Consider the following 25,447-nt stretch of genomic DNA (forward strand, 5'->3'; position numbering starts at 1 on the left):
CCGCCGGTTTTTTTTTTTTTTTTTTGCTTGGGGCGGCCAAAAAGCCAGAGCCGGCCCTGGATCTGATGGGTCAAAAACACCTTAAATTACACCTATTAATGTATCAGAAGCCAGTGCAATTCCGTGAAGCAGAGGTGAAATATACTCCATGTGATGCACTACAGAGTGAATATCTGTATTCCCCAGAAATAGAGCTTTCTGTGTGTTTCAGGAGTAGCCTCATGCAGAATGCATTATAGTAATCCATTCCAGAGGTGACAAAAGCACAGATAGCTGTGGTGGAATAGGCATAAAAAAGGAACCATTGCAACTTCCAAGCCAAGTGAAGATAGAAAACATTGTTGACCACCACTGCTATATTGAACACCCAGAAGCAGCTGAGGATCTAAAAGGCACCTTTAGGTTGTGAACAACTGAAGAAAGTTATTTTCTGTGGTTGATTTTTTCCAGCATGACCGTTGTCTTATCTGAGGGTATGTCTATACTTACGCGGTAGTTCGACGGCTGGCAATCGAACTTCCGGGTTCGATTTATCACGTCTGGTCTGGACGCGATAAATCGATCCCGGAAGTGCTCGCCGTCGACTGCGGTACTCCAGCTCGGCGAGAGGAGTACCGCGGAGTCGACGGGGGAGCCTGCCTGCCGCGTGTGGACCGCGTCTGAACCGCGGTAAGTTCGAACTAAGGTATGTCGACTTCAGCTATGTTATTCACGTAGCTGAAGTTGCGTACCTTAGATCGAATTGGGGTGTTAGTGTAGACCAGGCCTGAGTTTCAGCTAACTGACTTTCATTCAGGCCTCACACCTGACCAGACGCTGGGAAAACCAATCAACTAAACTTTTATCTCCAGGTCTGGTAAAGCTGAGCTGTAGACTTGAGTTTCTCTAGCATACTAGTGGGACTGCAATCCAGATAGTTTCTCAGTCTCTTCTAGCAACCTCACATACACGTTAAACAGGAGTGACAGACTAAAGCCCTGCAGTACGGCTATGTGAGAGAGCTCTTGAGACAATGGAGCAATTATGCAGAATGTCTGTCCTGTTGAACAGTTCTGTTCTTTCCCCTTCAAATACCATCTATTCTTGCCAACACCACTTTGTGGTCAACAATATTAAAAGCAGTTGATAGATCAAAAGGAAATTAAGTTTGTTTTTTCAGGGCATGAGTGTCATGTCATTCATGTGAGAACATAAGTCTACCAATCTCACTAAGAAATTTATACAAGCCTTATTGATTAAAAGTAATACAATGCTCTGAGATAATAAATAGCCTAATATTGAGTGTCAGCATTTCAAGACTTTGAGTAGACATGATAAATATATAATTTGCTTAGCTAAAACTAAATTCTGTAGAGGCACTGAACCTAACTCAAACTAGTCAAACCTGTTGAATCCAGATCAGTATTTGAAGTTCATTTTTATTTGGCTGAAACAAGCCCTATATTTATTTAGCTAGTACTTTTTGGTGTTTGAATGTTTAACAAAAGTCTGTTATAAATTCAGACCTTGCTGGCTTCTTTTTAGGCTGAAAGACTATTATACAGGAGGGTGTTAATTAAAAAAAAAAAAACCTCAAGTTTAGATGGAGACAATGAAAGATAAGGACTAAATTCTGCTTCAGTGGAGTTGATTTCTGATTTCAGGGGGGATTGCATTGGGTTGTAAGTACAGGTTTTTGTCTCAAGTGTATGCACATTATTAAATTATTGTATGCAGTTGACTTGGATAGAACAGGATGACTGAACACCATTATTCTGAATCAGGTAGTTTTTTTGATTAAGCCAAAGTTAAAAGCTATCATGGTAAAGATTATGGACAGTAGAAGTGTGGGGCATTTTGACATCTCAGGGTCACCAAATTTTCTCTCACAATGATGTGTGTTGAGAGAAAATTTGTGATGTTAATTGGCCATACTATAACAGGGCTATCCAATCTTAGGGTTACAGTCTGTCACCCTGAATGTGTTTAGTATCCTATCCATAGGACAACTCTTGATGTAAGATACTCCACACGAATAATGGTGGCAGAATGTAGCCCTTAAAATGCAAAACCCCAAAAGGATAGTTTAAAATACTTGTTCTTCATGCTAAGGTACACAGATCAAGTACAGTGGGTACATCAGCCTGTTGGTAGCTGGGGGGGGAGGCAGAACCAGCCATGCCAGTCACTGGCAGCAAGGGAAGGCCTTGCCTCCTGAAATTCCCTCCAGTTTGCTCTTCCCCCATGGTGACAGGCAGCTCTGCCATACCCTCGTGCTGCATAGATTTTTTTGGAGTGAAATTCCAAACTTTATTTCAAATTTGTAGCTAAAATTCATCTTAATGATTTTTCTGGCTAATTTCCAGCCATGTCCCAGAGCTGCATTTTTAGGAGATTTGTCCCCTCAGCTCCAGTTCCCCTTCTGAGGCATTTGCAGTGGCTGGCTCCCCTGCAGACTTCAAGGGGAGAAGGCTGAGAAAGCCAGGGGCTAAGGTTCAGGGGTTGAGTCTCCTGCTCACCCCTTTAACACTTGTCTCATTGGGGGGCTCCACTGACTCTGTGGGGATGCAGTTTCCTTCTCAGCAGGTTAGGCAGGGTTACCTCCCTGGGTGGGAAAGGAGTTCTGATGGACAAGCTGCATCCCAGGCTTGGTGTGGTCACTACAGCTCCCTCCCCTGGCAGGAAGGGAAGCATGCAAGACTGGAAAAGAACTGGTTCTGGGGCAGGCAGCCCCTCCTATCCCATCTTAACTCAGAGGAGTGAAGCCAGAAGGGCAGTACGCCAGATGGAAGATCTTGCCTGTGTCCCCATAATCTACACCAGCAACCTCATCTCTGATTGAGGACCTCCGCCACCTTCTTCACCTCCACTTCCCCGCAGGTCATGGGTGGAGGGCATCACACACAGCACAGACACTGCCAACACCAGAGTGTACAGTAAAGGGTCTTTGGGTTCAGCTCCATCCCCCTCCTGCCATCCCTATAGCAGCCTGGTCAAGTCTCTATAGCATAATGTTCTCAGCGTGTTCCAGAAAAGGAAGTTTTGGACAAATCCCAACATTAAATGCTTCCTTAGGGCATCAACCTTATTCCCACCCTGCATGGTCATAGAGCACAATCTTGGAATTATTCTGTTCCTTACAGCACTACCCAAATCGAACCCCTGTAAGAGGTGTCATTATATTTCCTAGCCTATAGAACAGGCCTTCTTTTGGCTGTTATCTTTAATCAGGTGAGCTTTTATTTTAAGTTGGGAGTTTCTTTAATAAGACCCAGTATTGTACTTTTAATTCAGAATGGTAGTCCTCACAACTGTCATAGCATTCGTTCCCTAAGTAAATTCAAGAAACATTCCTTCTTTTGTTAAGTATCAGAGTCCAATCATTAGAAGCACTGGTAATCTCAGGGCATGTCTTTTGTACTGAGATCTGCTAGATGGGCATTAGCAGGAGTGCTGGACTATTTGTATAGTGGGGGTGCTGAGAGCCATTGAACCAAACTGTGAACCCTGTATATAACGGAATCCACTTCAAGCAGCATCCCTAGTTCCAGCACCTATGACTATTCACTAAATTCTACATATTGGGCATCTAGTCTTAGCTAATGCCATTTCTTTTCTTTTGGCAGAGGTCTTCTCCGTGCCTTAGTACCCAGGGGAAGATGGAGATCGTATATATATACTCTACCTAATTTTGGATGTCTATATTTAAAACTTGACCCTGCTTCCCACCCTAAAGGCACACTGCTACAAAAACCCCAGTGTAAAAGATATGTGCACTTTGGCCTGAAGAAAAATAGGGAAGTTTATCTGTGCTCACCTGAAAAATTCCTTTCTTCAAGTAATAAGGTTCACAGATCTGGTCCAACCTGGAAACGAATGGATCATCCAGAACAGAAATGGCAATTGACATCCAAGAATTTGGATTTGTTATTAGGTTGAATGTATTACGCTCTGCAGTAGGAAAATTAATTGTAATTTTCCTGAAAATATGTTTAGCACAATATGTAATTTAAGAAAGTAGATTTGAATTATCCTGGCTGTGGAAGTTATATCAATTGGAGGGCACTTCAATAGGTGGGGCATTTCCCTGTTGCCAGTATCTGTCAGATATGGTTCTTCCCCCAAGCTACACGCAGGCTGAAGTACCCATTGTAACAGATCTCTGGACCTTATTACTTGAAGAAAGGAAATTTTCAGGTAAGCATGGACAAATTTTCTTACTAACTTATTCTAAACTGCTATTGCTGCTTCTGAACCAAGTTTGCTAGAAGACCTGTAATCTCTCCAGATGCCTTATGGGAGTGCAACTCAAGACACTGGAGTTGGATCAGGGATGAATTTGTCCACTGTTGTCTAGAGTCTATTGTGGACCCTGCTTTAGTTATTGGTTAATTAAACCCAATGTTGATACCCAAGAGAGACTCCTGGAGTGAAATCCTGGTCTTGTTTAAGTTGGTGGGACCAGAATTTCATCCCTTGTCTTGTCTTTTTTCTCATGTTCTATATAATTTACCAACAATAAAGGCGTGATTCAAAATAGTCCCTGTACTTCAGACTGTTTTGTCCTCATCTGAGTAGTCCATGTACTAAAAGTGTGCCTGGATCTTTATGTGGAGGATTTGAAACACTATTATTTTAACAGGTTATTCAAAGTCATTGAATAAAAAATTGGAGTGAAATAGGAACGAGTTAAAGCAGTCTCTCATTGAGTATAACTAACATTTTGACCACTAGTTAAGTTTGATGCAGATGATCACTTTGTCTATCACCTTCTCTTAGTTTTATTTCTGCAGTGTTGTGTTAAAAGCTTTTGTATAATAGATAATACACAGACAGAGAGCAACATTTTACTTTGTTCAGTTTTTAACACACAGTCCATGAGTTTAACTGTCTTTTGTATTACAATGCAGTCCATGCTACTGTCATATTCTTGTAAATAGGTTATACTACTCTTTCTTGTGGTTTATGTAGACTTTGTTTGCCCATGCCAATTGATGTGGTGTACACCTGGGTGAATGGTACAGATGTTGAGCTGATCAAAGAATTGCAACAGGTTAGAGAACAGATGGAGGAAGAACAGAAAATAATGAGGTAAGAATCTGTTCAATGGAGACAGTTGTTTCTAGCTGGCTGCAGTAATGCTTAATGGATACTCTCCATTTTTTTTTTTTCCATGTTACTCTGCATGGACAGCCAAACTAAGACTTGCCAGTTTTATTTCCTTGCTCTTTTACACTTGGCCTTCATCAAAATGAACTTCCTTCAAAACTCCTTTCAGCAATGAAGAGCTAACTATTCGGGCAACCTTTCAAATACAAAGAAAATAATAATTTATTATGACCTTCTCATATCTCTTGTTTTTAAAGTGCCATGCACAAAAGTGGCTCTCTGCAAATAATAACTAATTTTGGTTTGGTTTCAGAGTTCTGAAACCAAGAGAGAGTTTTTTTAAAATAGGAGAAAAACCTTATTTATGCCAAACTTTTTGAAAACACAATGAAACATTTCTTTGTATTTGGGCTTGGTAAAAACTTTCATTAAAACCTGTGCTTGAGTGCTCCTTTTAAAGTTCAATTTTGAGTATCATAAAAGCTAAGACTGTGCAGAGAAGGATATACTTCGCTTGAAGATATAAAACAGATTAGTTAGCTCTGCAGGGCAAGGGAACTGCAAAAATCATGCATTGCAACATTCAAGGCTTCAGTTTTTTAGGTATTAACTTGTTCTGGACACACCTATTTAAACTTTACTGTGTTATAAAATTACCCACCAAAGACTTCAAACCCTAGGCAGCCCACTATTCAGAGAACAAATGCTGCTGCAGGTTATGTTGTCTTCAACACTTGATTCAGTTCTTGGTGAGTAACTCTTTAGGCATTTTACCTAATCTATTCACCACCTAGAACAGGTGTTCTGTTACTCAAGCTGTTACAGTGTTCAATTGGAATTAAAAACAATAAAACAAAAGTAAATAAAAGATATGTTAATCTATTTTTCATACGTTACGGTCTGTAGCTAGGTTGTTAACATTAATTGTCCAATTGAAAAGTGAAATTCAGTGTGCATGTGGCATTTTATTAATAATACTTTATTATTATTGTTTACATAGCAATAGCCATCAAAATGTGCTCGCTGCTTTCCAATATGGGCACAGTCCTGGCTCTGATAACCTTACAATTTTTGCATATCTATTTAATCTAATCTAATCTAATCTAGTTTTTCCTCCCAAGAATTCATGTTTTACAAATATTAATGAATTTAGCCTCACAATACCAATGTGAGGTAAGGAAATATTATCTCCATTTTATAGATGGAGAAACTGAGACACACAAATTGAATGCCTTACCAAAGCTCACACAGGAAGACTGGAGCAGAGTCAGATATAGGACTTAGGTCACCTGAGTCCCTGTCATATACCTTACTCACAAGACCATGTGTTTCATTCTTCTGCAAATACATTTTCCTTCATGTCCTCTGGAGTAATTATAGTGGAGTGTTCTGTTATGGAAATCATTCAGTTTCACAAGACATTCTATGCCCAGATGTTTGAATATTCAGCCCAAATTCTTTATAATTGACTCAGTGTAATTTAATGTAACTTTATTTTTTGTTTAGGGAAATGCTTGGGAAAAATACAACAGAACCACCTAAGAAAAGGTAAATTTTTATGGCCTTAACTAATGAAGTAAAAGAAAGCAAGAGATGGCTTACGTTTTCATTTGAAATTAATTTGTCAGTTTATGTGGTGTGTTTGGTCTCTGGTGACCAGTGCATTCTTATATTTTGTATCATTTCAAACAATTTAAAATCACAAATATGTGCACTGAACAAAGATAATGGGAATATTGTGAAAATGGGTGTGCTTCTCCACAAGTGAAAGTTTGTGATGTTTAGAAATTGTGGACTTGTTGTCTCTGTTCACACATAATTTACACTTTAAAGGTTGGCCCAATGTATGTTAAACAGAGTCCTGTATCACCCAAAAGCATTAAAGATTCTCTCTTTTATACTGTATTCACCTTTCCTTCTACCTGCATAGTGTCACAAGTAACTGCATATAATATAGAGGTATCATGTCGATATGTATTGCATTCTAGATATTACATTACAGCTTTTTTGTTCTATTTGGTCATAGGTCTCAGGAGCTATGTAAAGATTTCCACAATATTTCCCTTATATGGACAAAGGGAATAAAATCTGAAATTTAATTGTACGAGCTGTGTGTAAAGCTTTATTCCAAATGCTTCATAATATGCTTGTGTGAAGTTTTTTAGTCACTGTCTGGGCTTTCCCCAACAAGAATGGCCTTTCTGATATGAACGTGACTCAATGTTTTAAAAATATGGGGATGGAAAGCTGTGGTACTCTCTGAACAAATGATGCTTACCAAGGTCATCCCTCTGGCATTCCTCATTTCAGGATGGCAAATCTGGTTATTATAGTCCATATTGTGGGCCATATTTCTCATAGGCTGTTTGGAAAACTGCCTTTTTAAGGTTAGCTGGGGGATGAAGGGCTATTAGTGGTGATGGGATAATATAGGTCCCCACCCCCCATTCTGCATGGCACTTTGCTTGGTTTGCTGTAGTTTGAAGATCATTTGGGTTAAACCACAGTTTTTACAAATGTTAACACAGTAAACAGGAACTTTTTTTTAATTGTTTCTGGGGTTTTTTGTGGTGGTGGTGAGATGAGGTCAGCGATAATGTGGATGAGTTAAAGTTATAGCCATAGAATTTTTTTTAGCAAAACAACCCTCTTTCCTTCTTCCAGAATAGTAAAACACTTAAAATTATAACAGGGGGCAGATTTTAGAGAAACATGGTCAGAAGTATTCAAAGAAATGCTGCTAGCAGACTTCTGTATAATGTGTCTCCCAAATGTTAACAATATGTTAATTTTCTATTGGCATTAAGTATACATTTGATATTTTGTTCTAGTGAGAAGCACCTGGAGTGTTTACTGACACACTGCATTAAAGTTCCAATGCTTGTCCTAGACCCTGCTGTGCCTGCCAACATCACTCTGAAGGACCTGCAATCTGTTCATCCTTCTTTACAAGCTGCTAACAATATATTCTTTGTAGCAAAACCAAAAAATCCGTCTACCAATGTGACAGTAGTTGTTTTTGACAGTCCTAAGGAAGGTAAGAACTGGTTTGTTTGTGTTTTCAATCATGAGAAGGAAAACCAATATTTTTCTTGGTACTAGTGTTGCAAGGTGAACTGGGCCTTTATCCAAACAACTTCTTACCCTATGCCAGTCTCTAGCTTTCTTCCCAGAGTTACTTTTAAAGCTTTTTGGGATTCTTTCCTGAAAAAGATTATATCACTGCTAAGATTAGTAGTTATATGAATTTGACATTACAGGTAAATTGCTGTATTCGATAAAATTTTCAGTCTTGTACAGATAGTCTTAGAAAGTTGATCTTTTAGACAGAGGAGAATAAACCCTAGAAAACCTTTTTGAATGCATTGTACTAAATACTAGATCTAATACTGTACAACAGGAAATTATATACTTGCCAAAAATTAATATTCTTTACCTTAGAACAAACAGTGTCTAGGTATTTAGCATTTATATAAAAGATTCTCAGAGCAGGTACAACTTCTTCATTTATCTTAATGTATAGTGTCAAGCAAGTTGTCACCACCTAACCAATAATTCATTAGTAATGCAGACAACTTGTGGCCCTGTGACCCATTCACATTCTTTTTTGTAACATTTTAAGCTTTAATTTGCAAGAGATGAATTTAATTAATAGAATGTACTAAAATGGTGACCTTTGGAACCATTTATTTATTTCAGCTGAAGATGCCCATTCTGGAATGTTAAAAGAAAGCAGCAAACAGACAGTATGGAGAGGTTATTTGGTATGTTTATTTAAGAGTTAAATTAATTACTTAAATCTGTTCATTAAACTGTCAGATGTTGTATAAATTTAATTTTCTTTTCCTACATTTTTAAAAAGTATTTCTTTCACTGTTTGCCTACACTTGTGTGTAGTAGTGAGGGAGAGTTTTTAAAATAACCCTTATTCTAGTTTTGAGGTTGGGTTAGGTGTCAAAATTAGCTCTCTAATCTGGAGAAAGATTTAAGAGATGCGTGAGTGAGTCACTATGGATTTTAAAAAAACAAAACCAGAACTAACTAGAAATTGTGTTTTTCTTGTAGACCACAGACAAAGAAGTACCCGGTTTAGTGTTAATGCAAGATTTGGCTTTCCTTAGTGGATTTTCAGCTACATTCAAAGAGACAAATCAGCTAAGAGCAAAACTACCAGAGAACTTGGCCTCAAAAATAAAACTGGTAAGAACCTGCAGGGGAGAGTAGTTTTGATTACATTGTTTTGGAATTCTTTTTACAGAGAGATCCTGGCCAGTCTGATGCCAAAACTTCAGTGTATGACCTTCAAGCTTATACTATGGCTATTGCTGATAGTCATCATCTTTCTCTCCCCTGCCCTTAAGTTTATTTTCTTCCATCTGTGTTCCTGCGTCATGAAATACATCAGGATAGTGCCTCAAGTAATTGCTTTCAAAAGACAAATCTGCCACAGTTGTCTCTCTAAAGGCTGTCCAAGCTGTGGAGGTTAGGTTGCTACCTTTCAGTTGTTCAAAAACTGAAGTACTGGCTGTGTCAGTTTCTCCAAGACACATTCACAGCGGTCTGCTCTCTGGCAGAACTGTCCCTTGGTGCCTGCCTATCTAAATTTGATTGGAAGGAGGTTAGTTAAACAGAAATTAAAAGGTACAGTGATTAGAGTGAAATCCCAAGCTGCATGGACACTTTTCAAAGACACCATAATAGAGACCCAACTTAAATGTATACCCCAAATTAAAAAACACAGTAAAAAAACTAAAAAAGAGCCACCGTGGCTTAACAACCATGTAAAAGAAGCAGAGATAAAAAAGCATCTTTTAAAAAGTGGAAGTCAAATCCTAGTGAGGTAAATAGGAAGGAGCATAAACACTGCCAAATTAAGTGTAAAAATGTAATAAGAAAAGCCAAAGAGGACTTTGAAGAACGGCTAGCCAAAAACTCAAAAGGTAATAACAAAATGTTTTTTAAGTACATCAGAAGCAGGAAGCCTGCTAAACAACCAGTGGGGCCCCTGGACGATCGAGATAAAAAGGAGCACTTAGAGATGATAAAGTCATTGCAGAGAAACTAAATGAATTCTTTGCTTCAATCTTCACGGCTGAGGATGTTAGGGAGATTCCCAAACCTGAGCCGCCTTTGTAGGTGACAAATCTGAGGAATTGTCACAGATTGAAGTGTCATTAGAGGAGGTTTTGAAATTAATTGATAAACTTAACAGTAACAAGTCACCGGGATCAGATGACATTCACCCAAGAGTTCTGAAAGAACTCAAATGTGAAATTGCGGAACTATTAACTGTGGTTTGTAGCCTGTCCTTTAAATCAGCTTCTGTACCCAATGACTGGAAGATAGCTAATGTAACGCCAATATTTAAAAAGGGCTCTAGAGGTGATCCCGGCAATTACAGACCGGTAAGTCTAACGTCAGTACCGGGCAAATTAGTTGAAACAATAGTAAAGAATAAAATTGTCAGACACATAGAAGAACATAAATTGTTGGGCAAAAGTCAACATGGTTTCTGTACAGGGAAATCATGTCTTACTAATCTATTAGAGTTCTTTGAAGGGGTCAACAAACATGTGGACAAGGGGGATCCAGTGGATATAGTGTACTTAGATTTCCAGAAAGCCTTTGACAAGGTCCCTCACCAAAGGCTCTTATGTAAATTAAGTTGTCATGGGATAAAAGGGAAGATCCTTTCATGGATTGAGAACTGGTTAAAAGACAGTGAACAAAGGATAAGAATAAATGGTAAATTTTCAGAATGGAGAGGGGTAACTAGTGGTGTTCCCCAAGGGTCAGTCCTAGGACCAATCCTATTCAACTTATTGATAAATGATCTGGAGAAAGGGGTAAACAGTGAGGTGGCAAAGTTTGCAGACGATACTAAACTGCTCAAGATAGTTAAGACCAAAGCAAACTGTGAAGAATGTCAAAAAGATCTCAGAAAACTAAGTGATTGGGCAACAAAATGGCAAATGAAATTTAATGTGGATAAATGTAAAGTAATGCACATTGGAAAAAATAACCCCAACTATACATACAATATGATGGGGGCTAAGTTAGCTACAACTAATCAGGAAAGAGATCTTGGAGTCATCGTGGATAGTTCTCTGAAGATGTCCACGCAGTGTGCAGCGGCAGTCAAAAAAGTAAACAGGATGTTAGAAATCATTAAAAAAGAGAGAGAGAATAAGACGGAGAATATCTTATTGCCCTTATATAAATCCATGGTACCCCCACATCTTGAATACTGCATACAGATGTGGTCTCCTCATCTCAAAAAAGATATACTGGCATTAGAAAAGGTTCAGAGAAGGGCAACTAAAATGATTAGGGGTTTGGAACGGGTCCCATATGAGGAGAGATTAAAGAGGCTAGGACTTTTCAGCTTGGAAAAGAGAAGACTAAGGGGGGATATGATAGAGGTATATAAAATCATGAGTGGTGTGGAGAAAGTGAATAAGGAAAAGTTATTTACTTGTTCCCATAATATAAAAACTAGGGGCCACCAAATGAAATTAATGGGCAGCAGGTTTAAAACAAATAAAAGGAAGTTCTTCTTCACACAGCGCACAGTCAACCTGTGGAACTCCTTGCCTGAGGAGGTTGTGAAGGCTAGGACTATAACGGTTTAAAAGAGAACTAGATAGTTTCATGGAGGTTAAGTCCATTAATGGCTATTAGCCAGGATGGGTAAGGAATGGTGTCTGTAGCCTCTGTTTGTCAGAGAGTGGAGATGGATGGCAGGAGAGAGATCACTTGATCACTACCTGTTAGGTTCACTCCCTCTGGGGCACCTGGCATTGGCCACTGTCGGTAGACAGGATACTGGGCTGGATGGACCTTTGATCTGACCCAGTATGGCCATGCTCTTATGGAAGACTCGCATTGTTAATGTGAGGTCCTGGCTAGACTTCTTTTCTCGTTGTATTTGGAAGAGTTTGTAGTGGTTAGAACACTAAACTAGGATTCAGGACTATGGTTCTATTACTGATTCTGCCACTTACTCTTTGTGTGACCATGCGCAGGTTGCACAGTCTGTGCCTCAGTTTACCCATCTGTAAAATAGGGCCATGCTTCCCTGGGGTGTTGTGAGGCTAAATTATTGATTTTGGACATAGCAAAAATGAGAGAGCAATCATGGCAAGAGATGGCACAGACTACCGGGGGAGGACTGGACATGAGGACCCTTTCTTCTTTTCTTCCCAGGAGTCCTGCCCCCACATTTTGAACTGTGACTAAAATGCAGTCTTCTGATTAGCTCTCTTTCTCCCCCCCCCCCCTTTTTTTTTTTTTGCCTTTCTCACACAATCCTAAAAATCCTAAATGTCTGGTGTGGGGTGGACATAATGGAAGAAGGAATTACTGTATGGAATAGGAAGTAGCAAAGGGTGGGAGTGGACAGGTTGGGCCTCCAGGGGTCCTGGTAAGAGGAACAGGGATGAGGGGGATGGTTGACATATAATGGAGCTAACAGGATACATACCTAATGTCACACAGTTTTCTTATATATCTAACCACCTCCTACCACCACTCCCTGGGAGAGCTGGGTGGCTGGATCCCGATCCCAGGTGGGAGCTGGGGCGAGAAGCCTGGGGTAGCTTTGGATCCCGATCCCAGCTTGGGAGCCGGAGCGAGAAGCTCAGGGCAGCTTTGGATCCTGATCCCAGCTGGGAGCCGGGGCGAGAAGCCTGGGCGACTTTGGACCCCGATCCCAGGTGGGAACCGGGGCGAGAAGCCAAGGGGCCCCCTGCCTGCTCCCTGCCAGGAGCGGGGCAGCCATGTCAATTTCACAGGTCAGTGAGCCATGAAATTGACAAGGCTGCCCAGCTTCCCCCTGCACCTGGCGAATGTGGGCCAAGAAGCCCTGGGCGACTTCCCCCCACTCCTGGTGGCGAAAGGGGGGAGGGGGAGAAGCCCTGGGTGGCTTCCCCCTTCTCTTGGTAGCGAATGTGTAGGGGAGAAGCTCCGTGGGGCTTCTTCCTTACCTTGCGGGGTGGGGATGGGGAGCAGCCTGCCAGGAACCCGGAGCCTCCTGACACAAGCTGATTTAGTTTTGTAGTGTAGACATACCCTTATTTGTATTGTGGTAGTGCCTAGTAGTCCCAGTGAAGGACTGGGCCCCATTGTACTAGGCACTGCACGTATATAGAAAATAAAAAGATGCTCTCTGCCTCAAAGAGCTTGTAGTCCAAGATGAGAGATGACAGGTTCATACTACAAACAGTGAAGGAGGACCTTTTACAGTGTGTATTTAAATTTGAAACAATTCTGCTATATTAACTTTATTTATTTATATAATTTGTAAAATGCTTTGAGATACTCTGATGGAAGAAGTTAAATGTACATTAATTGTCACAGAATTATGGTTCCCTGGCCCTTCTAACCCTCATGCAGTTTCCCAGTCACTCCCCTGCAGTGGTTATTTTCCAATGCAGTGCTGCAAGTAAGGGACTGTAAACAAATTTTGAAATCACTTCCATTAGCAAAGGTGGCTATATATGAGGGGGGAAAGAAAGATGGGAGGGGGATTAGAAACCAAAAAGTGAAGCTGGTAATAAATTTACATCCAATGCTAATGACTCTAATCTAATAGAATCTGTTCTTCTCTTGAGTAAACACATTTCTGGATCCAAAGACCTATAAAAATAGTTCTTCTACCATCTAGACTGTAAAAGTCTTTCCTTGAGGGCTGTCACAAGTTTTCTGAATGGCTTGTAATAGGTGAGCTCAAACTGGAGTTGAGAAAAAGTGATGTTTACAAAGCAGTGATTGAGTAAGGGACAGGGGGCCATTTAGGGATCTGGGGCAAAAATCTGTCTGGGGATTGGTCCTGCTTTGAGCGGGGGGTTGGACTAGATGACCTTCTGAGGTCCCTTCCAACCCTGATATTCTATGATCTTGAAATTAAATAAAAAAACCCTGTAGAAATATGTCTATAATCAAATAAGCTTGAGAGACAATGTGGGCTACAGGACTGAGTATGATTAGGAGCCAGGAGCTTAATGAGTTCTGTCCTGACTCTGCTATTGATGCAGGAGAGGGATAGCTCAGTGGTTTGAGCATTGGCCTGCTAAACCCAGGGTTGAGAGTTCAATCCTTGAGGGGGCCACTTAGGGATCTGGGACGAAATCAGTACTTGGTCCTGCTAGTGAAGGCATGGGGCTGGACTCAATGACCTTTCAAGGTCCCTTCCAGTTCTAGGAGATAGGATATCTCCACTGTGTGGCCTCAGGCAGTTTGCTTAAATTCCTTGTCAGTTTCCCCATCTGTCAAATGAGGATAATGGTTGTTTACATATCTCACAGCCACTTTGTGAGGATTAATGTTCATAAAATGCTGTGAAGTTATAAAGAGTGTTAATATAAGATGTGAATTTGCAGGGTGAAAGCACATAGATAATTATCTATGAAATGTATATATTTACAGTATTAGTAATGTAATGCGCTTGAAGTTTATTGGTCCGCTGTTAGCTGTTAATGTGCTTACTGATCATATTAGTTTTGCTGCGCTGAACATGTTCAGGTAGGTGTGCTTCAATATTTAGTCCGCTGTTTGTACTGTAGTTCCACTTACAATTGAAACTGCCGTATTTAACCACGAGATGGCGCTCCTACTCTTTATCATTCAGTCTGCAGCTTTTACTCAATAACAGGGTTTCTTAAAGGTGACTTGCAAAGGAAATATATTGGGCTTGGTGTTGTCTAGCCTAGAACAGACTATGGTGACGTAGGAACTAATCAAATGGACAGGAGAGTAAAGAGACTGAATTGAGTGATGGAGAGTGGGAAGGATTTTTGGTCAGACTTTAAAACTCTGGCTGGTGTTTTGCTTTGTTAGAAAACCCATCTCTGCTACCTTGTTTTCAAGAGATGGTTTTGCCATATATACTATGTAGGTATATAAATACACACTACTTTTTTTCAGCAGTGTTTTGTCTTTTATTCAAAAGCTTTTCAGAATCTCTACATTTAAGAGAAAAATCTTAAGCTACCCTAGATGGGCACATGTCCAAACTGAGCTGCTGCCTTATCATTTAGCTGTATTCCTCATCCCTTCCCACCCTGTTTCTCTCCACTGTTTGTCACCCTCATTTGGATTATCACATGTGGAGCAGCTAGAGCACACAAAATAATAGTGATGAAAAAAGGAAAAATATTGGTAGCAAATCCAGTCAGGAAGCTGTTCCTAATACCCAACCCTGTTTTGTAGAGGTGGTAATGTCAAGTCAAATAGAAATTAAATATTTTTAAAAAACGTTTTGGGGTAGGTGGAATGGGAATCTCTGCTGTTCATGTCATATGCCAGATATCTGATTCTCCGGGATTGTATGACGTTGCTGTATTCCTAAATAAAGCACATGCCTACTAATGGCAGCTTTGCAATCTGTAGCATTTCCATATCGGTATTTTTGGAGATTGATTGCTGTGCAGACCGTAAACTATTCCTCAGCCATACAACTACAGAAGCCACCGTTTCATCACTATGTTCAAATGATTCCCTGGAAGGTCTGAAATTTATCAGATTTTTCTAATGGCAAACCTCATAAGTCAGATTGAAAGCGATCAAATAGCATATGAGTCAAACCATCAACAGCTTTAAAATGTCACAGGCAGGACAGCTGGACTTGTTTGATTGCTAAGGAATGGGGTGCTAACACTGTGACAAGTGTTGTCTTAAAAGGGGCAGAAAAGGTCAGATTTAATAGAAAATAAAAATTAGTCCGAGGGAGTTAATAGATACATAAAAATCTGGTGGGATGGTTCAATTGTTTTTTAACTTGATATAGTATTACTGTAAAGTACTAAATTACTTTTCCAAATCTCAGCCAACTAAAAATATATGCATTAATCCGTAACTGTTTTTATTAGCGCTAACATTTTTTTTTTGCACAGCACTGAGGAACTGATGACATATTTGCCGCTGTTAAATTTTCAGTCCAGCTTTTAAATATATACACTGCGCTTCTAGAGAACTGGAACACAATTGTGCATTTTAAATGTGTTTGAATCTTGCACACTACAATGTACAAATAAATCCTTATAACATTTAACTTGGGTGGTTTTACTTTTAGCAAAACATACCAGTCTCCTGCCCTTTGCAAGCCACATTTGCTGTCAGATATAGCATCTAGTGTAAGCCCCTTCTCATCCTGCACATTATGAAATCTGATAGCCAGAGTAACTAGTGGCAAGAGATAAAAACAGCTAACAGATCAAACAGTTCCCCAGTAACGAATGACCTTAGCAGTAGATTGGCAATCACGTTTGAGGACTCAGAGACCCACCAATGGATTAGCTCTGAAGCCTTTTGTGTATCAGATTTCTAGATCATAAGTTGATCCTCCAGCCGTTCTAAAAATCTCATGTTGCAGGCATAGCTGAATCGCCTTTCTGTCCCTAGAAAGGTGTTACTTTAGAAAAAGGTATAGTTCCTTTAATGATAAACTAAACTGAGGTTTCAGGAAAGTATGAATTTCATTGTGCGGAGACTAAAATGCATTATTTAATGTAAATAATGAAGCATTTCTAACACAAGCACAGATTTGTGTTTGCTGGATTGCAGTGTAATAAGAGAAACTTAGTTGGAAACAGTAATATCAGGCACACAATGAAGTTTTATGAGTATTGTTCTATTTTAAAAAACGAAAATTTCAGTTTCCCAGCATTAGGTTTCTGTTCTTCTTCTTGAAACATGCCATGTATTTGAGCATGTCAGTTTTCATTTACCATGTTGGTGCCCTTCGTTGTTAGGTTGCTTTACAGTATAGCTGATGTTTTATAAGTTTTCATCATTGTCTTTTCTTAGTACTATCATGAGAGAAATACAACAACAAAAATGAATGAGCTTGCAAGGAAAAGATCTCTCTTGTGTGGATACGTGCCAGAAATGAAAGATTGTTTCTCTGCTTGTATAGTTACAGCTTTATTCCGAAGCCAGTGTTGCCCTCTTGCAACTGAATAACCCCAAGGGTTTCCAAGAACTGAGCAAGCAAGCTAAGAAGAACATGACTATAGATGGAAAAGAATTGACACTTAATCCTGCTTATTTACTGTGGGATCTCAGTGCCATCAGTCAGGTAGGTAAATTTCACCAACCAATGTAAAGACTATAGTGTCAGAAGTTTCAAGGAGTAAGATTAAATAAATACAGTTAAGGAACAAGAATTTCTTCCAAAATTATAGGATTGTTAGGAATCTGCTATTCCTGCCATATAAAAAAAATAACTCTCCAATCTTGAAATCTGGAAAGAAGAGTTTGGAGGGAGAGGAGCTTAATCAAATTGTCTTTTAGGACCACTGAGTCAAAAATATTTGACCTTCTGTACACACTTTGATAAAATTGTTTGCAAACTAGTCAGATTATTTTAATTTGACAAAAGTGTCATGTCTCAGTAGATACTGACTTTCAGATAAGCACTTTATTTTTCATGATGGGAAAAAGACTTAGTTAAAATAACACATTTTGTTTGCTCCTCATGGCATTTCTTTTTTTTATAATAATACACATGCTGTTAGTAGTCTCATCTAAAAGCTTTCAAAAAAATGTTTTTGGCCCTTTTTATTTAACTAGAAGATTTCAGTAAAAGAGAACTGTCTTCTGCTGTGGAACAAATGACAAAGCCCATTTTTATCAAAATTATATTAAATGAAGTGGGGAAACTTCTACTTTCAAAGTAAGATTTAAAAAAAAAAAAACCTTGTCAATTTCTTTCTTCCAAGGCCTTTTTATATTATAGTAAAATACTATATGTATGTATGTATGTGTATGTATATAATATACATACGCGCACACACACAAAGCAAATGCATATATTTTATTATAAAGTCTTGTCATATGCTGTAACCAGTCAACAACTTAATCATATAATTAAAATTGAATACTTCCGTGAACTTGCTGACTTTTGCTTGGCTTACGGGAATTGTTCATATTTTCTCACTATAATGCAGAACCTTAACTCAGACTTCACTTCCTCACGGAACAATAATGCATTATTCCAGTCGCTGATGTGTGGATGTCTGAGGCATGTATATTGGTGTGGCTGAGGTGGGAGTTAAGATTTTGAGCTATAGTGTGATTAAGGAGAATGAGGTGTGTATATATAGTGTTGTTGGAGATGTATAGGACTTATTTATGGGGGTTAGAGTCTGCATTGAAAGTGGTAGTCATTCAAATTAAGATACATTAAAGAGGGATACCTTAACTGGACATTCCTTATAGGGGTGACGTAGATGGGGATTTCCCTTAGGGAGTGTTAACTGTCTTCTAACAAAGGTTTTTAGTTTGTTTGTTTTTTGAGGGGGATTAAATATGTTGTGATAGTGACTTCACAACGTGACCTACCTAACAAATTTAAAAATGAGGCTTCAGTCTGAGTGTAGTCTTTTAAACAAGAAAATACTGAAATATTTGAGTTTATTTGATGGTTGATGAGACCTGTGTGCCACTTCTGTTCAATAAACTATTTTTGTTGGGAGTTTTTAACATAGAAGAACTCAGGATTTTTAAAAAGTAGGTTTTTATAAAATGTGTATTGCACAAGGCTATTCAAGCAAATCATTAGGATGACAAATATTTATAAATAGTATATAATACAATAGAACCAAAAGACACAACTATTAAAAATGCCTTTTATGCATTAATGTCATGAAGCATAAAAGAATGAAATACAATGTGGCTTTGAGTCAATCCACCACATGAGGGAGTGTGAGATCAGGAAAATAATATATCTAATCATAAGCCAGGAAGATAGGGTAGTATCTCTCTGGGACCTTGAAGAAAGTGGAGCCAGATTACTCAAATAACTGTCTGCCCCCATTATCATCCATGGACATACTGGCGATACCTAGTAGTCAACAGTATAAAGACAGCTGATGTCAATGTATTTTAGTGAAACCGGACAGCTTGTAAAGGAATAATGGTATTTTTTCATTATACTTACCGTTTACGAGCCAAGGCCCTCGTCCTGTATCACACTGATGCACGCATGTGCTTAACCTTCTCACTGTAAGTTATCCCATTGACTTCACTGAGACTACGTGCAGTGCCTCATTTAAGCACGTGCATAAACCTTTGTAGGAATGGGGTCTTAACTCTCTAAGTCTAAATATAGGTCTAATTCTTTTCATAGTCTAAACAGGATGAAGATATTTCAGCCAGCCGTTTTGAAGATAATGAAGAGCTGAGATATTCCCTCCGATCAATAGAGAGGCACGCCCCTTGGGTTCGACACATTTTCATCATCACTAATGGGCAGATTCCATCCTGGCTTAATCTGGATAACCCTCGGATAACTATAGTAACACATCAGGTAAAACCCTCTATAGGATTCCATAGTGATTTTAAGATGCACCTTTTTTTTCTAAGTAAAGCTTGCATTTTATTGCAAAGGTAGAAGGAACCATGTTAATTCCCCCCCCCCCCCCCCCGTTTTATTAAAACATATTACATTTTATATTTCACTTTGTTGCTTCACAAGACAACTGAATGTATATCAAACCTTCAACTTACTCTTTGTTTTCAAAGAGCCAGACGCTTCAGCTAAATTGTGTCTGTCTCTAATACCCTTATGAAGTCTGTTTATAAAAAATTGAGGGAAAGTAAATGCTGTTTGAATCTTAATCCATAAAGAATTTCTTAGAGCCAGTGGAAAGCCAATAAACTTGTATTAAGACAGGATACACTAGAATTATTGTTACTGGAAATAATAAATAGCTGAAAAGCTATATTAGTTGTGTCTTTTGAAACTGGCTTAAAAAAATTCCTTCAACTCTACTAAACAAATAAACAGCAACAGAAAAATCACTGGCTTTTGGTTAAATAATTCTGGAATATTTGGTATCTTGGCATGCTCAAACTCTGAGCAATATGGGAGTCTTTCCATTGGCTTCAGTTGGCTTTGGATCAGGTACAAATAATGCTGGTCTGCCAGTTATGGTAGAGCAAAAAAAAAGACAGTTTAAGCTTGAAATTTGTATGTTCGTTAGCTATATGGAGAGATGATGGTAAAACTTACTACTTCTCTACCGTCTCCCTATTTATTTCCTCTATCCTTGTGTCTCTTTCTCCCATCTCTTTACTTTTCTTGTCTACATTCATTTTACATTGAATAGATAAAAAGCATTGTCTGATGTACCTGATAGGTGTTTTTTTTAACACAGATGTAAACTAAGTGATTTATTTTATTTTATTTTTTGGGGGGACAGGACATATTTCAGAATTTGAGTCACTTGCCTACCTTTAGTTCCCCAGCCATTGAAAGTCACATTCATCGTATTGCTGGCCTTTCCCAGAAGTTCATTTACCTAAATGATGATGTTATGTTTGGGAAGGATGTATGGCCTGATGATTTTTACAGTCACTCTAAGGGTCAGAAGGTAAGTCACCATGAAACAAGCTTAATCAGAAATAGTGCAGAAACTTTTTCTGCACTAATGTGATATAAATTGAAGAAATTATAATATGAAAGGAAAGGAGGACTAAAAATATTCTTAAAAATTAGACATTTGGTAGCAGGGATTTGAAAATAAAGTGTTTTCCATACCTTTGAATGCTTGTATAATATAGGTGTCACGCTTACAGTGCTAGCGGCACCTTTGTCCCCTTTTGGGTCTCTGAGTGCACCCCCTCAGCTATCGGATGTCATATCTTTACCTCACGGAGGCATAGTGCATGGCAAACCAGGGGGTGACTGTACAGCTCACTAGCTTGCTGCGCACTAACTGGCTACGTGGATCCTGCCACCATGCACTAAAAGTTCCGTAGTGCACTTTGACCTACTGCTTGAAACAGCAATAGGTCAGAGTGCACTATGGAACTTTTAGTGCGGTTGCAGGGTATGTGTGGTAGGCTAGTGAACTGTATATTTACACCATGGCTTGTCGTGCACTAAGTGTCCGTGTGGTCAAGCCCTTACACTATCATTGCAGCTGATAGCAATAGTAGAAGTGTTACTGTAAAGAGGGCACATAAGATTTTTTCCATTGTATTATCTAATCCTGGTCAGAGCAGGTCTTTATGAGATTGAGGTTAAAAAACACTGATGGCTATTTAAATCCTGCCTTTGCTAGTGCTCCCACCATTGTACCAATGGTAGTGCTGCACCAGTAGGAGTGCTTTTCTCAAAGTCTAGTGTGGATGGGCCTTACACCACCATAAAATCATAAACCATGGCATATTTTGTGGTTCGTAAGAAGGCATCAAGGCATAGTGGGAATTACAGGAGTTTGGGGTGATTAAAAACTGTTGCTGTTGACTAGCAGAAAATTCCAACTGCTTCAGTAGGTTTTAATATAGGTAAATAGTCACATATTCAGCTGAGTCCTCTAATGAGAGCTGTCATACAATTCTTCATTTTATTACTGTTTTGTCAAGTCTCATGATGACGTGGAGTCAAATGAAGTTTTCTTTCGTGAAATCTGATCAGTAGTTGTTACAACTGGGTTTAGATGTGGGAGTGGGAAGGTCTGAAAAAAAAGTGCTTCATTTTTAGTGCTTTGTAAACTAAACATGTTTTGTTCTACATTGTGTCATGTCAGAAATTCTTGGAAACATTTAACTCATAGATTATCAGATGCTTAATGATTAGTATGTATGTTCTACATCTGTTTGTCACATGCATGACTAATAGGCAGCACCAGGAAACTTTTGAGTCAGCTGACAAATGAACTGAAGTCAGTTATTTTAGACTTCTTTTTTATCTTCTAAACACTGTTTAACCTTTATATAAATATTGCCTGTGGGAATGAACCCAGGGCCGAGAGTCTTTGAACATGTAAAGCACTATGCATAGGTAACTGCTAAGTCTGCTTATTTGACCGAAAAACTGAGATTGTAATATTATTCCTTCTAGGTTTACTTGACTTGGCCCGTGCCAAACTGTGCTGAAGGATGTCCTGGCTCATGGATTAAAGATGGTTACTGCGATAAGGCCTGTAATAATTCAGCATGTGATTGGGATGGAGGGGATTGCATTGGTAAGAGAATTTAGAAACTAATTAATTGACCTACTTTCTTACAAAAATTCTGTAGCTGGTGGATTATCCTGTATATATGAACAATTCCCCTTTAATAGAAAATAAATAAATAAATTGGTCTTTCTTACAGATATAAAGATAAATTTCATTATGTGGGAAATAACTGATGCTGCAAATTACAGTATTGAGCAGTACACAGGGAAATCTTGCTCTGTGTATTGGATCTAACTAGATGAGATGGAGGGTTTTTTGAGCCTTAATGTCTATTAGCTCTGCAGCTCTGATGGTAGTAAAATGTTGGTTTTACTCATGAACAAAGCACACATCACTCAGAAGATATATTGGGAAAAGAGGTATAGCAGTAACTAGACATCAATTTCAGAATCATTCTTCTGACCAGAATCATACTAAGGGAAGATTGAGGATTAATAATGGCATTTTACATACTTTTGACAGCTGTGTATTCTCTCTAATATCACGGATTCAGTATTATGTAGTTGGGTTTTAAATTAAAATTGGACTTTAGGTATGAATGGTTTGCCAGAGTATTTAATACAAAGTTTACTTTGTGAGATTAGTAATTTTTAAAATTTTAAATGCTCTGTCATTCATTCCCTTTGCTAAGGAGATTATCCACACTCACTTCTCTATCAGATTTCTCCTGATGTTTTAAAAACCTGTTCCAGAGCATGCTCTGGCTAGATTCTAGACCACCTCCTCAAGCGTGGTTCTGATGAATATTTGTGTTCAACCCACATCCATATTTTGGATACTTACTGTCCAGAGTGAAGCTAGCAGATGGTCATGTCTTTGACATGGTGGACCTTGAGGGTCTAACTAGAACATGCTCTGTCTTGACATCCATTTCCCCACATTTAAACATCCTAACTTTCTCCAGATGTGAACACTGAAGAACATTATTTCCCCTTCCACTTCTCTTCCTGTCAGATATTTAGTTTTATGAGGGTGATTTTATGTTTTTCATAGATTTATATAAGGCTAGAAAGGACCACTATGATCATCTAGTCTGACTTCCTGCATAAAACATAGGGTACAGAATTTCACTTGTAAGTCTTGCAATGGAGGGAATTGGTCTTCTCTGCTATATAAGTGAGTACTATTAAGCACAAGAGCTTTGGGTGCATTTTCTTAAAAGGGAAATCTTGTTTTTAAGCTTTGGGCCATAAATGTATACACAGGATTAGAATGCAGATGAATGTTTTTCCCTCTGTATTTTAAAATAATTCTAGATGCTCTTGTTGCAGGGTTTCTCAAAAGTCTTGTCAGTGTTTGTGTTTTAAAGTGTAATTTTATTCTAAAAAATTATTCTATAAAATGGCATCTTTTCATTCTACTAACTATTTCCTGTGAATATTCAGAGTTTTTCTTTGAGTTCTGGTCCCTATGTATATTCCCCATGTGGGTATGCATGAGCGCCATGCTCCTGAGTCTGGAGATTCTTAATAAGCATTGTCCATTGACTCACACATGCACAATAGCCTTCCTTGTGCTCCAGAGTGAGGTTGTAAAAGGCAGTGCAGGCCCATGCCTTTCTTGATCCTTCTTACCGCTACATGGCCTGAGTTGGAACCCTCTGTGTGCACAGATTTCTCCAGCTTCTTTCTTATAAGCCTGTAAATACATAAAAACTATTTACAGTATCTTTAATAGAGTTAGAGTGTTATATAGTATAGTTAGAATAGCTTAATTTTTCCCCTTTAGGGGAATCGCTTCCCTCAGTCTGTAACTATGCCCAGAGTACCAGTGTTTAAAAATTGTGTCTCTTGCTCTCGCTCCTTCTCTGTGAGCAACGACCGCCAACACTGCCTCTGCTGTTTGGGTGAGATGCATCTCTCTACAAAGTGCAGCATTTGCTGTTTGTTTCCCCTGTGAACTTGTGAAGCTCATGAGCTTATGGAGAAGGCCATAAGACCTCACTCTGATCCAGGCTAGGGAACCCCCCCATCCCTCTCCGAACATTGGCCCCGACTGACAAGCAGCCCTGTGAGTGTGAGCTTGGGAGTGGAGCCTGGAGCTGCCAAGCACAAGGAATCATCAGCCAGGGCTTTGTATGAGAGTAAAGGGCACTCATGGATACAAGGACAGATCCCCATGCACATCTCTTCCTAAGGGAGGAGACCCTCTCCTTGACTCGTCTGGGTCGGGTGAGCCTTTGCACACAGATTCTAAGGCTCAGGACCACTTAAGACCCCCAGGCAGGAGGGTATAGCACAGAAGAAAAAGGATTCGTCAGTCCCATTGTTGGCTCCAACTCCTAAACATAAAGACTGGCATTCTCCAGCTCCATATCAGAATGTTGGACCTGACTCTTTGGCGGTACCTGCCCACCCTTGGGAGGACAATCCACCCTCAACATTTTGGGATACATCGGAACTATCGTTCCCGACTTCAGGAATGCCCCAAACATTGGGATGTGCGGACACTTAAGTCTTGCTAGAGGATATTGTCCTCTCTTATCCTTAGCCCTCTCTCCTCTCAGGCCTGATTCTTGTGTGAGACATTACCACAGCAGAGAATGAAACTACTTGGTAACATAGGAACCCTCTCTGCTCCAACCCTCAGGCAAAAGTGTTCATCCTCCGGTACCGACAGCCCTACCAGTAGAACAAGAACAGGTCTCTGACTTGGATGAGTCAAATGCTCTGGCCAGTCCTTCATCTCCTTGCAGAGGGATGAGTCCTGACAGGGAGTGGAGGAAATCCAGATGCCCTACTCCCAGATATGACTTTCCCAGGGACTGCTGGTATCTGGTGCTGTGGGGTCCGCTCAAGCTGTTGATCCCTCATATTGGCCCTACTGGGGCCTGCGGGGCCTGCATGGTAAATGTCCCAGAAATTGTCCATGAGCCCTACAGCACCTCTCCCTCATGGCATCTGCTGGATCTGTTAGAGTAGTAGTAGGAGAAAACTGAGCCGGATTCACGGTACCACCAGGGATCTCATTCTCGTCTCGGACTAATTGATCACTCCATTTTCACCGAACAACCATAAGCACTACCAGGAGCTATTGCAGAGGATAGCAAGATGACTTTTAGATCCCACTGTAGGAAGTCCAGATTCCCAACACCGCCTCCTTGATGTTCTGCAACCAACAGGTCCAAGCAAAGTGATGCTCCTGGAAAATGAGGTTATCATGGAGCCAGACACCGTGGTCTGGCATACCCTATCCTCCTGCGCCTCTACACATAAAAGAGCTGAGAGGCACTATTTTGTCCCAGCCAAAGGAGCTGAATTTCTTTTCATGCAACCAGTGCCCAACTTGCTGGTGGTTCAGGCAGCCATGTAAAGAGTAAAATCACAATACCCTTCAACTGGCAAGAACTCAAAGAGGTTGGACCTTTTGGGAAGTAAGGTATTCATTTCTAT

General features: G+C 39.5%; 1 protein-coding gene across 2 annotated transcripts in view; it reads left to right on the plus strand.

The window, feature by feature from the left end:
- The window catches only part of GNPTAB (N-acetylglucosamine-1-phosphate transferase subunits alpha and beta), a 70,724-nt gene that overhangs the window by 13,930 nt on the left and 31,347 nt on the right, over positions 1–25,447 (plus strand). For both annotated transcript variants that reach the window (XM_024208149.3, XM_024208148.3), the window contains exons 3-11: positions 4,951–5,070; positions 6,595–6,636; positions 7,920–8,125; positions 8,788–8,852; positions 9,154–9,288; positions 17,003–17,164; positions 19,217–19,396; positions 20,292–20,462; positions 21,938–22,061. In XM_024208149.3, the coding sequence (XP_024063917.2) occupies positions 4,951–5,070; positions 6,595–6,636; positions 7,920–8,125; positions 8,788–8,852; positions 9,154–9,288; positions 17,003–17,164; positions 19,217–19,396; positions 20,292–20,462; positions 21,938–22,061 (1,205 nt within the window). The remainder of the gene's footprint in view (positions 1–4,950; positions 5,071–6,594; positions 6,637–7,919; positions 8,126–8,787; positions 8,853–9,153; positions 9,289–17,002; positions 17,165–19,216; positions 19,397–20,291; positions 20,463–21,937; positions 22,062–25,447) is intronic.

This window comes from Terrapene carolina, unplaced genomic scaffold (genome assembly GCF_002925995.2).
Source record: "Terrapene carolina triunguis isolate 2854851 unplaced genomic scaffold, T_m_triunguis-2.0 Scaffold247, whole genome shotgun sequence".
In the NCBI taxonomy this organism is placed as follows: domain Eukaryota; kingdom Metazoa; phylum Chordata; order Testudines; family Emydidae; genus Terrapene; species Terrapene triunguis.